Source organism: Leucopleurus acutus, assembly GCF_964270905.1.
Source record: "Leucopleurus acutus genome assembly, chromosome: 2".
NCBI classification, from domain to species: domain Eukaryota; kingdom Metazoa; phylum Chordata; class Mammalia; order Artiodactyla; family Delphinidae; genus Leucopleurus; species Leucopleurus acutus.
Window position 1 is genome coordinate 140,651,364 of NC_139143.1, and position 16,975 is coordinate 140,668,338.

At 37.5% G+C, this 16,975-nt stretch overlaps 1 protein-coding gene across 8 annotated transcripts in view; it reads right to left on the reverse strand.

The window, feature by feature from the left end:
• The window catches only part of PATJ (PATJ crumbs cell polarity complex component), a 358,003-nt gene that overhangs the window by 145,585 nt on the left and 195,443 nt on the right, over window positions 1–16,975 (reverse strand). For all 8 annotated transcript variants that reach the window (XM_082834080.1, XM_082834079.1, XM_082834082.1 and 5 more), the window contains one exon: window positions 4,594–4,790. In XM_082834080.1, coding sequence (XP_082690206.1) covers window positions 4,594–4,790 — 197 coding nt within the window. The remainder of the gene's footprint in view (window positions 1–4,593; window positions 4,791–16,975) is intronic.

Sequence of the window (16,975 nt, forward strand, 5' to 3'; positions counted from 1 at the left end):
TGCCACCACACTGTTCCTTCTGGCTGCCTCTGTCACCTGACAAGTCACACCAATTCCCCACAGGGCACCATCAGCTCTCTATCCCCACACTTTCACTGTAGGGAAGACTATAAATAAATCCTATATTCATATGAAAGCACCATGCCCAGGCCTGTGTATTTTCTGGGACTAATTGCTGAGGGAAAGCCAATAATCTACTGAAAGTCTCATTCCAGTCTACATGGTAATTATATGCTAATGCCTTTTGAAATTAATTCAGAACCCCTACACCAGCATCACACTAAAGGGGAAAGAAGCTGAGATTTAATCACATTGTCTTCTGGGAGCTCAATGTAAGATTTCTTTTATACATGAGCCATAAATCGACAGAACTCGCGGACTGCTCTAGCACTGTAACGATGCAGTCCCACAGCAACAAAACTGCTGGCGGGTGTCATGCCAAAAATCAGTCACGGATGGGGCTCGAGTAGAGATGCAGAGTTTCTCACTTCAGAGAAGCTACAGTGTATGTTTGATCATTCTCGTTTCTACTTTCTATAAATTAGCCTCATCTGAGGGTCTAAAAGAAGTTAGATCAACTATAAATAAAAGAAGCTGTGAGCAAAGTAATAACATAATGATAAAAACAAAGCAATTATGAGAAACAACATGAGCAAATGGTGGAGTTGGAAGAATAATGAAGACATGGATAACTTTACCTCATTTGACAAAATTAAATGGAGTGTGAATGGGTAAGCAAATACAAAAGGTTTGCTCTAGCCCAGAAATCTTGTAAGCATAATCTAAAAGCCCATTGTAAATGCCTCCTTCATGATGCAGTGTCCTTCTGCAATCTAATACACTGCTTATCCAAAGAACAGCTATTGTAACACTGCTTCCAGCTTTCCTGGTACTCATCGTTAAATCAATGTCTTATTCTCAGTTCAGAAGCACACTGGATTTGATATTATGCTATATACAAATTTTTCACATATCATAGAGAAATGATTGAAAGTTTTTCTCAGCCCTAAAAATAAACCAGAAAAATATTTCCCACATGAATTTTTTCCTTTCATCCCTGACCTAGAGCCAGAAGCATATGAGAAGATGACTTATAACTGCATAAGAATTCAGTATGTGCACTGTTCTACTCTCTCAGCTTTTCAAGATGCTGCATGGAGCTATGGAAGAAAAAGAAGGTGGCTTCCCTCTGGAACATACCTTCATAGACAAATGTATTAATATAAACAAGCTAAAAGGAACCAAAATACACAAATCCACATGAAAATATTATTTTATAAATATTATCATCTGAAATTCATTATGGTATTACCAGGTGCCAGATACTGTGGCAAAACTTGACATATCTTCTCTCATTAATTCTCATAACACCCTCTGAGGTTGAGGCTATACCATCACTAGACTGTAAGCTCCATGAGAACAGGACCATGGATTTTGTTCACCAATGAAAAAATCGCACCGTGTTCACATACTTCTTCCTACACAACAGATGCACAGTAAAGTTCTTGCTGAATAAATGAAAAATGTCCAGTTGATAAAGGAGGTAACTGAGGGTTAGAGAAAATAAATAACTAGCCAAAGGTCTGTGATGCTAGAATCTGTGTTCCAACATATTTTATTTTATTTAAATAGGAGACTCAGTGGAGAGTGCAGGGCGATTAACTTATTACCATATTTAATCTTGTTCTTTTCAACTCTGAACAAAGATGAAGTTACTGAATGGCAACAAAAGACCAAATCCAGAAAGTCAAAGGAAGGAATAGGAGGGACCTGAAATAGCAAGATGTTAATATTCTTTTTCAGTCAGGAGAACTCTTCTAGCCTCTAGCCTAGAAAACAAATACCTAAAGTTTCTGTCTTTAAGGAAGGAAATGTGATCTAATTAACAGTCAACCATGTGCCATGTACTTTAAGCCCCTTCTGAAATGCAACTAATAACTGAAAGAACTGGGATAAGATAAAGTAGGGGGCTTCCCTGGTGGCGCAGTGGTTGAGAGTCCGCCTGCCGATGCAGGGGACACGGGTTCGTGCCCCGGTCTGGGAAGATCCCACATGCCGCGGAGCGGCTGGGCCCGTGAGCCATGGCCGCTGAGCCTGCGCGTCTGGAGCCTGTGCTCCGCAGTGGGAGAAGGCCACAACAGTGAGAGGCCCGCGTACCGCAAAAAGAAAAAAAAAAAAAAAAGATAAAGTAGGTCTTCCTAGTCCAGTGCTTACTGCCCTGCAGAGTGTGGACTTTTCTGTATGGCCTGTAAAACACTCTCAGTGCAGCCACAGCTCATCTGTTACCTCTGTCTAATAAAATGTCAGACAGAGAAATTAAATACCAGCTCTCCTGTTGGTCTGGATCACATCGGCCATTCCATCTTGAGTCTTGAGAGACTAGAACTAGAGAGAGAATAGAACTAGAATCTTCATGTTCCAAAGTATAGCTTTTGGAACATTTCCATGTACCACATGAGACAGGAAGTATGTGTTTAGGTACATATAATACAACAGAATGATTTAATATACATGATTTCCTAAAGCCTAGGGCATCATAAATCAGGATTCTCGTGGATCTAAACAGATTGGGTTTGGTTGAAGCACCATGGGGAATGCGGTATACTTCAGTGGCTAGAGCATGGTTCTTGGAGCCTGGCAAGCCTGGGTTCTTAGTAACTTATTTCTGTAAGTTACTTATGCAGTTTTCTTATCCACAGAATGGGGATAACAACAGTACATACCATATAGGGCTCTTAAGAATACTGAATACAAATGTGCGAGTACATAGGTAAAATGCTAGGAATAACTCAGTAAATTAGCTTTTACTTTCATCTTATTACCACCACTATCACTTCAGTTTCATTTATGAAGAAATCTCTAAACATGAGCCAAAGGAAATGAACGTGAAACAATGAATTATATTGGTTAATACACACTGTCACCTTTGATTTTTATTTACATAATGATTATGCTAATCAGTGCTACTACCCAATGTGAGTCCCTTTCATGATGCTATATTACAAAAGAACAAGCAAAGAAAAGTAATTCCAGAAGTGACTTCTTTGTGAAAACAGGTTTTAGATGGGGAGAAACTACTGGGGCTTAGAAGACAGAGGGCGATACTAGTGTCCCCACAGTTGTGTCTGATCAGCTTTAGCTGTAGATATTATTAGGCAAGTCACACTGTGGATGACTATGAATTCTATTCTGAGTCTGAAGAGGAAACTGTAAAATGAAAAATTAGTAAAGCCCTCATTTTAAGTAAGCAGTCTGACACTCGGTACCTCTGTGATTCAGCTCCCCCAAATGTCCAAGTGTTGGAGCATTTTATCCAAGAGGCCTTAGAGCACACTGGTTAACAAGGAGCTAAGAAGTCAAACTGCCTGATACTGAATCCCAGCACCTCATTTACTTTGTGACTTCAGCAGTAAAGCTATGTCTGGTACCAAGTACAGATTGCTCTTGTTACGATTGTTGTTATAATTTTTTTTTCATTTTTGTTATGCGACAATCTTTTTATGTCTCTTTTCTTCCTCGAGAATGTGAGCTATTTGAATGAAGGGACTGGATGTATTCATCTCTTTGTGTCCAGTCTTAAGAGACGCTCAAAAAACGGTTAGCTGAATGAGGAACAGGCAAACAAATATCAAACTAAGATAAATTCAGAGCAGAAACCCTGACTTTAAGCTTAGAAAATGAGGATAACCTTTTCAGACTATTGATGAACTCATCCAGAGCAGTAGCAGAGGATCAGTCATCTTCTGACCTTCTCTTATCTTTCTCCTATTCCTAAATAAGAAATCTTATTCCTTAACCTGTGGCCTTAACCACATCACCAACTTCACAGATATTAACCAATCCTTGACAACCAGTTCATAAAGTTTTGTCGGCTATAACACCTTCACAAAAAACTAACTGACAACAATAACAAAAAGAAATGTCATACTTACGGTTAATTCAGAAGCTGAAGAGGATTTTGATAAACACTAATAACATCAGATTAATCACAAATTAGTTTTGAACCTTTTGGAATTTATATGTAAAAACAAGCCCTATTCTTTTAATGTGTTTCCATGAGATTTTACTTAAGGACCCCTAAATTATTTTGTGAGATTAGTTTTTTTGTTTTTGTTTGTTTTGGTTTTGTTTTGGTTTTTGGCCATGCCACACAGCATGCAGTTCCCTGACCAGGGATCGAACCTGTGCTCCCTGCAGTGGAAGCATTAAGTCTTAACCACTGGACCGCCAGGCAAGTCCCTGTGAGATTAGTTTTTACTCAAGCTGCAAACAGCAACTGTAAGCAACAATATGATTTTTGTTCTCGCTTAGGAAAATGATAATAAATAGTTGACGAAAATGTAATTTATAACATTCTTCCCCTTCACTTCATTTTCCTATACAATATCCTCTATACCCCTTCATCTCACCAGAACAGAAACTCAGGATATATGCCTCTAGATGGATGGATATATTAGATACAGAGTATATATAAATATATGGATGGATTTTGCCCTTATGTGATCATTATAATGAAAGTAACTGGACAGATTTTATTAGAAGAATCAAATGAGCCTAACAGAAAAAAAAAAAAAAAGAATATATGCCCCTCACCTCCAACAGTTCATCTCCAATACGCATTCGCCCGTCCGTGGCAGCGGGTCCTTCGGGGTTAATTCCCACCACAAATATGCTCATGCGTGACCTGTCTTTGTTACCAGCAAGGCTGAGTCCAAGTCCATTCTTATCCTTTTCAAGTTCAATAATGTGCAATTCTCCAGGCAGGTCTGCATATCTTTGCCTGATTTTTTCTATTAAAAAAAAAAAAGGTAAAAAAAATTTAAATAGAGCACTTGAATCTATATTAGCAAGATACTGGCATTTCCCCATCTTTGATGATGCCTCTACAAAGAACTGTCCCTTCTTGAGAGCGAAGTACTTGAGGTCATTCAAAGCCTTATATATAGGTTACAGTTAAAAATTATTTTATCTCCATCTAACAAGGTTGGCTCACCCATAAAACCTTCCCTGATTGTTCAGGTTCACACTGGCCTAGACTTTCTACATATTATTTTCTTACCTAAGAGAGTCAACACAATGTGGTGGAAACCCTAGCCTCCCTGCACTACCCCGCCACCCCCCAACTTCCAAAAAAAGAAAAAGGGAAACAAAGAATATATACTGATCACCAGCTGTGTTAACAAGCAAAGTGTTTGGTCTTGGAGATATCGTGCTGAACAAAACAGACATGGTGCTATTCTCATGGACTTGCAGTCCAGTAGGAAAGAAAATCAACAATTAATTCTAAATAATTACATTTCTTTAAAGTATACAAAGGGTACAAAACAATATTGGGTGTTATGTGAGTAAAAACAAGGGGAACTAAGGATGTTGATTTACTTGTCAGATCTGAATTCAATACACAAATCTACCACTTACTCAATGTCCAATAATTAATACATTGTATTACCTCTATGGAATTCCACTTTTTCCTCTTTAAAATGGAAGTTGGGTAAATTATGGAAGTTGGGTAAATTAAATAAAATACACGTTAAAGAACTTAACGGCTCGTGACTTACAGGTATTTTATAATTCTTTTATTTGATCTTCTGTCTCACCTTGCAATCTCCACTTTATGCTCTAAATTACCTATTTTAGGATTTGGCTGGTTATACTTCACTTGTGTCGATTCTGTGCAACGAAACCACACTGGCAGGTCAGTGTTGGGAATGATAGATACTGCTTTAGACATGCCTTGTACCCCACACAGCACCAGCTCAGGCCAGGTGTGCTGCCAGGGCTCAGAGGTTTGCTGACTAATCCATTGTGTGATGTAATCATCTTATCAGCTGAATAACCCAGCAGTAGCTTGTGACTATCCTGAAACTCTCTACGCTCTAACACTTGACTTAAGTTCATTGTCCTTAGAAGGAACCTTCCAAGTTGAAAACTTAACTTGAATAATTAGTGTTAAGGGGTAGGGGAAGGAAGACAGCCTAGTCCATTTCATCACTTTACCAGATATAACACTGCCTTATAAGTGGAGATAAATTTAAACCCATAAAAGCTATTTTATGCATAAATTTATATTGAAAGAATGATAAATGACTGCTTATTTATTCATTTATTTATTTTTTAATGACTGCTTATTTTATAAAGAGGTTAAATCTGCTGGCTTTACAAGAATTTTGAAGAGAATCTTAAAGAACTTTCACTGATAATGCTTATTATTAATAATAAAGAACACATTTAGCAAAATACAGTAAAACAAAGAAATTGCAATGTAATAAAACTGTCCTCTAATTAGAAATAAAATTATTCATATCAACACTGAAGTAAATAAACTCAAAGTATTTTTGTTGGTCAACTACCAAGAACAAGCCACTATGTGGGTACCTTAACAGAGCATACAAAACACATGGTACCCTCAAGATGCTTTTACAGCAAAATAGGGGAAGCAAACAAATACAACAAATATTAAACAACTACAGTTGTGTAAATAGAAATTCCAACCACTACAAGTGCTGGTCACTGAATAAATACTAAATGATTAGTGAATTAGGTCAGTGAATAAACATTAAATTAATTGCACTAGAAATAATTGCTTTTAGAGTTCTAAGAATTGATATGGCTAGAAGAGATTTTATGGAAGAAGCAGAATTTGAGAATTTTTTTCTCTTATTTTTTTAATTAAAGTATAGTTGACATACAATATTATATTAGTTTCAGGTGTACAACAGAGTGATTCAACATTTATATACATTACAAATTGATCACCATAATAAGTCTGGTAACCACCTATCACCACACAAAGTTATTACAATATTATTGACCATATTCCCTATGCTGTACATTGCGTCCCATGACTTACTTATAACTGGAAGTTTGTACCTCTTAATCCCCTTCACCTATTTTGCCCAACCACCACCCACCTCTGGCAACCACCAGTTTATTCTCTGTATCTATGAGTCTGCTTCTGTTTTATTTAGTTTGTTCATTTGTTTTATTTTTTAGATTCCACGTTTATGGGAAATCATATTTATTTATCTTTCTCTATCTGACTTGGTGTAATACCTTCCAGGTCCACCTGTGTCGTCACAAATGGCAAGATCTTCTTTTTTATGGCTGAGTAGTATTCCACTGTGTATATATATACCACATCTCTTTTACCCATTCATCTATGGATGGACACTTAGGTTGTTTGGCTATTGTAAATAATGCTTCTATGAACACTGGGTTGTGTATATCTTTTCGAGTTACTGTTTTCATTGTTTACATAAACAAGAAGGGTTTTGAATAAGGTACAGAGTTTGGTTATGTGAAGAAGAGTCCTGGTAGATGTAATGACAAGGGAAAAAGCATCTATGCAGGTGGGTGAGGAAGAGAACGTGAAAGCCCATCTGGCTTTGAACGGAAAATTGTTTGGGTTAGTGGGTGGGTGACAAGAAATAAGAGTACAAGGTTAAAAGATTAATTGACAGTTTGTTTACAGAAATAATATTCCAGGGCTTCCCTGGTGGTGCAGTGGTTAAGAATCCGCCTGCCAATGCAGGGGACATGGGTTTGAGCCCTGGTCCAGGAAGATCCCACATGCCATGGAGCAACTAAGCCTGTGCGCCACAACTACTGAGACTGTGCTCTAGAGCCCGTGAGCCACAACTACTGAGCCCGTGTGCCACAACTACTGAAGCCCGCGCACCTAGAGCCCGTGCTCCACAACAAGAAAAGCCACGGCAGTGAGAAGCCCGCACAATGAAGAGTAGCCTCCGCTTGCTGCGACTAGAGAAAGCCCGCATGCAGCAACAAAGACCCAATGAAGCCAAAAATAAATAAATTTTTTAAAAAAAGAAATAATATTCCAGTTTAGGGACTCTGCAGAAGTGCCTTGAGGTACTCTGGGGATGGGGCCTTGGGGGGACACTCGATTTAAGACCTGTTCTCCCAGATTCAACCAGAGCAGTTATACTTTCACCTGTATTGTTTACAGGATTTATAGGGTAAGATGGTTAAGAAATGATACCACAGTTAATGAAACAAATAAAACAAAATTTTAACGCATACTTCTCAGAAAATAATAAAGCAGAAAAAGATTAAAAAAAAAAAGAAACTGAAGACTAACAACATAATAAGCTCAAGGTATTATATGTAAGAGACTGTGACATCTGACAGACAGAAAGTACACATTTTGGGGGAGGCACACACAGAACAATTACAGAAACAGACTGTGTATTGGATCATAAAAGAAACTTCAATATGTCTCAAAAAAATCAATATCATACAGGCTGTGCCTTTGGACATAGTGCAATAAAACTATGAAAAACTATAATGACAAAAAATAACTTTAGGGCTTCCCTGGTGGCACAGTGGTTGGGAGTCCACCTGCCGATGCAATGGGCACAGTTCGTGCCCCGGTCCAGGAGGATCCCGCGTGCCGCGGAGCGGCTGGGCCCGTGAGCCATAGCCGCTGAGCCTGCGCGTCCGGAGCCTGTGCTCCGTGGCAGGAGAGGCCACAACAGTGAGAGGCCCGCGCAGCGCAAAAAATAAATAAAATAAAATAACTTTAAAGCTCTCTTCTGTTTGACATAAATTAATAGTTAATAATAAATTAATGTTAGTATTAACATAAAGATATTTTCAAAATAGTGCTGGGGCTTCCCTGGTGGCGCAGTGGTTGAGAGTCCGCCTGCCGATGCAGGGGACACTGGTTCGTGCCCTGGTCCGGGAAGATCCCACATGCCGCGGAGCGGCTGGGTCCGTGAGCCATGGCCGCTGAGCCTGTGCATCTGGAGCCTGTGCTCCGCAACGGAAGAGGCCACAGCAGTGAGAGGCCCGCGTACCGCAAAAAAAAAAAAAAATTAAAAAAAAAAAAATAGTGCTGAATGAAATGGGGAAAAAACAGAATGGGGTCAACATCATTATGTAATAATATTTATGCGAATTAACATTCTGCACAAAAACCACAACACATATTTTGCAAGTGCACATACAAAAACACAAATATTTAACACATTAGTATGGTTAATTATACTGGGTGTAAACAGACAGGAATACAAGGGAGCAAAGAAAACCAAACAGGGACTCTCAGATGGCCAATGATGGTAACATGCTATGAAGGATTATATTTAGTGCAATCTTCTGCCCCTGGGGACTGAAAAAAAGAATGAGCTGAGAAAGGTTTTAGTGTTAAATTAATATAAAAAGACTTCCAGGTTCCAAAATGTGTCTGACTTGTTCAACCTTCAGAGAAAAAAAATAACCTTTATGGCCATTAACTATACATTCAACTGCTTAGACATGTAAATGATTAATGACACGAGGGATCCTCCTTTGGTAAAATGTGGCTCTATCACAAATGATGAACAACTCAAATTGTGCTACCAAAGGTGAATCTCTATCAATGCATTCTTGTGGCTGAATAGAAACAGCAAGGGCTAAAGGGTCAGAATTTGGTTCAAGTCCTAGCTGAGGCACTTAACACCACTGGTTCCTTGGACCAAATACTGAACCTCTACTAACTTATTTGTAAAATAAGGTTGTTACCTTAAAATGGATGTTAACTAAAAATTCCTAGGACATAGGGTCCAAATGTTAGGGGAACAACACAACCATGATTTCATTTTCATCATTTAGTTATATTGAGGTTTTAAGTTAAAATTGGTGACAAAGCTACTTTTTTCTTCTTTAACCTTGTCTATCTTGAGGAAAACTGAGACTTGTGAAAGGAAACAGTGGTTCCCCATGATGGCATGAAGGAAGCAGGCACACAGTCCTCCAGTGGGAATCAGGAGAGGAAGGGGCTCTAGCATCATTATTCCCCGGATTCGCTTCTTTGAGTTACTTATATTGAGGAGTCCCAAGGACAACTTCTTGAGGAGCAAAGGAACAACAGCACTGTTTCAAGTGACTGTCCCATGGTTCATAGGTCATTGAGGTGGCTTTAAAATTGTGTGCCAGCCAAGTGTGGAATTAAAACCCTTTCCACAGTTTCAGTTTGGGAAGATGAAAAAGTTTTGGAGGTGGATGGTGGTTACAGTTGCACAACAATGTGAATGTACTTATTGCCACTGAACTGTACACTTAAAAGTAGTTAAGGGGCTTCCCTGGTGGCGCAGTGGTAGAGAGTCCGCCTGCCGATTCAGGGGACACGTGTACGTGCCCCGGTCCGGGAAGATCCCACATGCCGCGGAGTGGCTGGGCCCATGAGCCATGGCAGCTGAGCCTGCGCGTCTGGAGCCTGTGCTCCGCAACGGGAGAGGCCACAACAGTGGGAGGCCCGCATACCGAAAAAAAAAAAAAATAGTAGTTAAAATGGTGTATTTGTTATGTATATTTTATGACAATTATTTAAAAAAAAAAAAAAACAAGACCCTATCTATAGGCTTAAAAGACCCTTCAAAAAGTTGGTTCCCTTATCAACATTCCACCAAGGGACTAAGTTGTAGATTTGTTATCCCAAACTTTTGAAACCTCCAGCCCTATTTTTCTGGCCAATTGTTTTGTTATGACACTGGCACATTCCCATTTTTTCAATTAACAAATATTGATTGAATCCAAATTCATGTCAGGCTTGTGATGTGAAGGGCACACTACTGAATTTGTTTTCAAGGACCTTAAAATCTATCATTGAAGACAAGCATATATATCAATAATTCTAATTCAGAGAGAGAAAAACTATGAGAAAAATACCAGCAGCTGAAGTCACCCATCCATTTCACTGTGTCGTCAGGAAAACCAATTAATGTCTGCAAACTACACTGAATATCATAGATATTCCAGCCAACTCTCATTCTACTGGTCATATATAACTTCTCCTGCATAATGCTCAAAACTCATTTTAGCTGACATTTCCAATAATCCTGCATCCAACTTCTTCCAACTTTATTTACCTAAACATGGGTTATTCAGCTTTCCTTGACTTTTAAAATTATCTTTTTTTTTTTTTTAAATAGAAGGGGGTAAGCTCAACAGAACAGAGCTCAGCAAAGAAGCAAATCCTAGAACAATTAAGAGCTGAGTATCCTTGAATAGTTATGAAGTTTCAGTAATAATTTATTGGGGACCTGCTAAGTTGCAGAAACTGCACTAAAATCGTCCAATAAATTTTCTCCATTTATGCTAAAAAACCACCCTATCAGGTAGAAATTATCATCACTGCATCTAGATGTGGGAAATAAGACTCGGACCTTGCCAAAGGTCACCCAGCTAGAAACTGATATAATAAGGATGCAAACCCAGTTTTGTCTGCCTTCACAGTACTATCTGAAAGTATCTTTTTAGATTTCTGCTTTCTTTCTATTGCCCTATCCTGTAATATAAACTCCACGAAGTTCCTTGTACATGTAGCACACTGCTGTCTTCTGCACTTAACAGTGCCTGACATCTATTAGGTGGTTAATATATACAATATACGCCTGTTGGAAGCATAGACAGATGATTTCTAAGGTCTTCTTCAATTGCTCTGCCTACATTTCTGCCAAAAGCCCAAACAATGCTACATAAAAGCCATCTGAGACCTAAAACCATTAGACACATGCAATTTGTTTCAAAGACGATGTATTCTTTCAGTTAAAGGAAGTAGAAAAATGGTTTGTTTCTTCTTTGGATTTGTATTCAAAAGTAACAAAATCCATTAGGACTATGTATACAATATATTTTAAAAATCAACTCTATTAAACTGAAGAAACTTGAAAAGCAAGTTTCTCTCTCTCTCTCTCTCTCTTTTTTTTTTTTTTTTTGGTGCATCATGAAACAGGAAGAGCAGTAAGACAATAAAAATGCCAGATACCACAAATATACAATGGAATATTACTCAGCCATAAAAAGAAATGAAATTGAGTTATTTGCAGTGAGGTGGATGGACCGAGAGTCTGTCATACAGAGTAAAGTAAGTCAGAAAGAGAAAAACAAATACTGTATGCTAACACATATATGGAATCTAAAAAAAAAAAAATGATTCTGAAGAACCTAGGGGCAGGACAGGAATAAAGACGCAGACTTAGAGAATGGACTTGAGGACACAGAGAGGGGGAAGCATAAGCTGGGACGAAGTGAGAGTGGCATGGACATATATACACTACCAAATGTAAAACAGATAGCTAGTGGGAAGCAGCCGCATGGCACAGGGAGATCAGCTCGGTGCTTTGTGAGCACCTAGAGGGGTGGGATAGGGAGGGTGGGAGGGAGACGCAAGAGGGAGGGGATATGGGGATATATGTATACGTATAGCTGATTCACTTTGTCATACAGCAGAAACTAACACAGCATTGTAAAGCAATTATACCCCAATAAAGATGTTAAAAAATAATAATAATATATGTTAGTAACGAAGACAACTTTGCATTCCAGTTTCAATATGCTGTAGAAGCAGAGTGCAGAGGATTTTTAGAACAGCGAAAGTACTCTGTGTGATACTATAATGATACATACATGTCATTATACATTTTTCCAAACTCTTAGAATATACAACACCAAGAGTGAATGCTAAGGTAAACTACTGACTTTGGGTGAATATGATGCGTCAATCCGGGTTAATCAATTGTGACAAATGTACCACTTTGGTGGGAGATTTTTATAACAGTGGAGGCTATGTATGTGTAGGGCAGGGGGTATATGGAAAATTCTGTACCTCCTTTTCAATTTTGCTATGAACCTAAACTACTCTAAACAAATGAAGTCTTAAGAAAATGTTGTGGACAAGTATTTTATTTGTAAGTGTAACAAAGGAGATTGTGGTCATGCACACACAAAAAATGCCAAATGCTCTGTAACACATATGATCATTAATTTTCAGTTAAATTTGTATTATGATTTTCAGGCCTCAGAATTTGAGTTATCCTACAATGTTGATTCAAACCCATAACTACAAGGGACTTGAAAGATGACAGGTCCAGCTCTTCAGATAAATTAAATGCCATGTTTTCACCATACCATAAAACCAGAGACTTTTAAATCAAGCGAAAGAAACTAAGGTATCGTGTAAAGCTACCTTCTCTTACAGCACGCACCGCCTCCCCAATTTATAAATAAAAATAAGACTAAAGAAATGAATATAATGCTATAATGCTAATTTATAGCTAGAAACTAAGGTCTTCTAGTTTGTAGTTCAATTTTTCTTTACCAAATCATGTTAAATTTCCCCAATAACACCTCAAAGAACAAAAATGATTTCCAATTTTTCCCTCAGTAAAAGAAGCTATCTTTAGAATACTCATATTATCGTTTATCTCCTTACATGAAAAAAAACATTTCGCAGTTCATCATGTCATTGAATCCTTCCCACATCTTTGTAAACACCTCCTTTTGCAGGTGAGTGGACTGACAGAGAGTTAAGGTGATTTGGCCAGTGTTTGGGCCAGGTCTGCTGAACCTAAGAGCTTTGTACTCTCACATCACAGCTATCTCTTAGACTGGTAGAATTTTAAATAATAAGTTCACTTAGGGGAACTCAAAACAGTGGTTCCCAGGCTTAGTCTCCTTAGATTACCTGCCAGGCTGGCTACCTAAAAATTACCCTTAGAGCCTATAAAACAGAATCATGACTGGGCTCCACCAGCAGATCCTGAGCCAGTAAGTCTGGGGAAAAATTTAGAAACAGGGTAAAGTTTTCTTTGTAACAAGGTCCTTAGATTATTCTCACAGGCAGCTGGGTCTGTAAATAACAGACTAATCTCCCATGCAATGCAAAAACTTTTTTCTACAGCGGACATGACAGTCAACCATAAAGTTCACAGATACCAAATTTAAGGCAGCCTTTAAATATGCCTGACACAAAACTAATCTGATATGGAGATTATATCTGGCTCCATAATCATACCTCAGGATTAAATAAGAGATTTATCTTGACTATACAATAGATTACTTTGAAATCTCAATCTCAGTCTTTCTCCCTCTATCTCCCTTCCTCCTAGGCTGCACCTCTCCTTCTCCAATTTCAGATGTTTTCCGTAACTTCCATTACCAATTGCTTCTACTCTGTGGGTATAAAAAAAAGGTGATCTAGAATTTCAAAAGGGGAGAAGGAAAACAAAATTAGTGTGTGCGGGGAAAGCAGACCTGAATTCTCATCTTTGGAAGAATCAAGACACCACAAGCAAGTTTGCTCACTCAGCATTTAAGAGAGAAATCATAGCTGAGGTCATCCTGTGCATGGCTGAGTCAGCACAAACTGCTCTACAGCCTCAGACATGTGATCCCACTACAGGGGAAACCCACACTGCCTGGCATTTGCTCTAAGAGCTGCAGGGAGTTGTTTCCATGGCAACCAGTGAGTGAGGAAAAGGATATGTGGGGGGAAAAGGTATAAAGAGAACAATTTTCCTAAAACTTATTTTGATTTCACTAAAAAAAATTGAAGAGGTGGGGTAAAGAGTAAAATAATACTACTATTAAAAATAATAAAGTAATATTTGAAGCCAATGAGTTTCTTCTCTAAAACTAAGAAAAAAAAAATACAAAGAACCCATACTTTGTTTCCTATACACAAACACCCGCCCCCCTCCACACACACACACAAATCATGTAAGTACTAGCTTTTAGTAACATACCTGTTACCGGTATTTCCTAGGAATATTTGTAACAAACAGCCAACCTTTATATTGACTTTCATTGACTTCCACAGTGTGTTAGTCACGTGGTAGTAGTTCCTATCCCAAATAACCTAGATGCCTTCCATTTCTAAATACAGAGATTAGGAGATAAGTAACCCACTTCTTTTGGCACCAGGCTTTACTCAAGTACCTCTGAATGAACATCAGACTAGAATAACTAGAGAGGGAGAACAGTCTTTTGACTCAGCTGAATAGGCACACTTGCTTTAAACATGGATTTTCCAGCCCTGTGACAATGTTATCTGAAGAAAGGAATCCCAATTTGCTCATAATTCTGTATCAAAGCATCGGTGTTTTTCCTTGTCCACAAAAGCCAATAAGATTTCTCCAGTGTGGTCTCAGGGTGTTTTCGTATCATCATAGGATATTAGGTGTTGCTAAGTAATGGAGCCTTTCTCCCAAGAAAGAAACAATTCAAGTCAATGCCCAGTGTTTTAATAACAAATGTTCAACGCACCAGAATAATGACCCAATACAATTTTAGAAGCATTTAGTTACCTGGTCTGTTTCCAAACAACACAAAATAATTTAATACAGAGGAAATACTTAAATATGTTTCTTATACATTAAATACAACCTTTCCACTTTTAAATAATCAGGTTATGAGAAGCATCTCTTAATCTAATTTTCTTACACAGTAACCAACTTTCAGTTCTCTGTTAGTACATGTAGATTTAAGAAGTAAAAACATATGGAAAAAAAATTCATAACCAATCAGAAGAAACAGCACGTGAACTCTAGCAGGAAGGAGCAAATCTCAAGTGAAATTCCAGACCAAATAAAGAAAATAATGCAAATGTGTCAGCGTAAAGAAACCATATTTGACGTGACAAATAAACAAACTTTCCTCTTAAATATAGATGTTTTTGCCAGTATACAAATTTGATAATATCATGTGGACCTACAGTTAGAAATTAATAATTGAGACACAAAACATGAGAACTACAGTTAAGTATGAAAATAACAGCTAGACATTGTTCTAAGCACTTTACTATAGTTTAACTCATTTAATTTTTATGAAAACCCTGTAATATAGGTATTATTATCCCCAAATTTACAGATGAGGAAACAAAGGCACAGAGAGGATAGGTAACCTGCACAGTAACACAGCTAGTGAGTGGTAAAATAGGGATCTGAAACTGAAGACTTCGGCTCTGGAGTCAATAATCTCAGGTGAGAGTCAGGGCTAGAATTAAACAAAAAGTATATACAGAACTTGGAAGGAAAACAGAAAAGTTAAGTCATTTCCTTCCTTTCATTCACAAAAATTCAATCCATTTTAGATACAAGAATGGAAAAGGAAAGCAACCATAATTTTAAAGTGACATAATTCAGGCTGTCAACTGGAACAAGAATCATTACAATTATTTCCTTAAGACACCATAGTGTGAGAAAAAAAATACTCAATAGTGAAAATCGAAAATTTTCCCATTAGATGAAACAAAATTCAAATGAATCAATATGCAATGAGCAAATTTTAAACATAAGGCACTGTATTAATATCAATTGAACTTTCTCTGTTAGACACTATGTTGATCCCTTTGTGTATTTGGTATTATGAAATATAGTCTTCAGGACATCCATTCTCAGTAAATTGGATAAACAAATTGTGGCATATCCATACAGTGGAACTTTATTCAATAATGAAAACAAACAAGTACTGCTATAGGCAACAACATGTTTGAATATTAGAAACATACTGTTGAGTGAAAGAAACCAAGAAAGAAAAGTGTATACACCACACGATTCCATTTTTATCAAATTTAAAAACAGGCAAAGCTAATCTATGGTTTTAGAAGTCAAGACAGTGACAGTGTTGACCTTTGGGGAAGAGAGAAGAAACAGTGAATCAAAGGGGGGCATGAAGTGATTCTGGGTGGTAGTAATGTTCTGTTTGGTGGGTGAAAATTCATCAAATTGTGGTACAGTTTTGTTTGTATATATTTCAATAAACTTATTTTTTAAAAAGAGACTTAATAAGATAATGTAATGTGAGAATCTTGTTTGATTTCTGATTTGAACAAGCCAACTACATTTTGAGACAATAAAGAAATATGATTATGGATTAGATATTAAATAAAACCAAACAAGTATTGGGTTATACTGTGTGTATACGTATTGTATATATACACAATTATATATATTGTATAATATACATTGCACAATATTATAGTTGTACTTTTAGAGATGTATATGTATGAATGAAATGACAAGTCTGAGAATGGTTTTAAACTATTTCAATAAAGAAAAATAAAAGAAAAATAAATGATAGGTAAAACAAATACTACAGCAAAACTTGGTTAATTACTAAGTCCAGGAGAACAATATATGGGAATTCACTCACTGTTCTCCTTCAGGTTTGCAAATGTTTGAAAATTTTCACAACTACA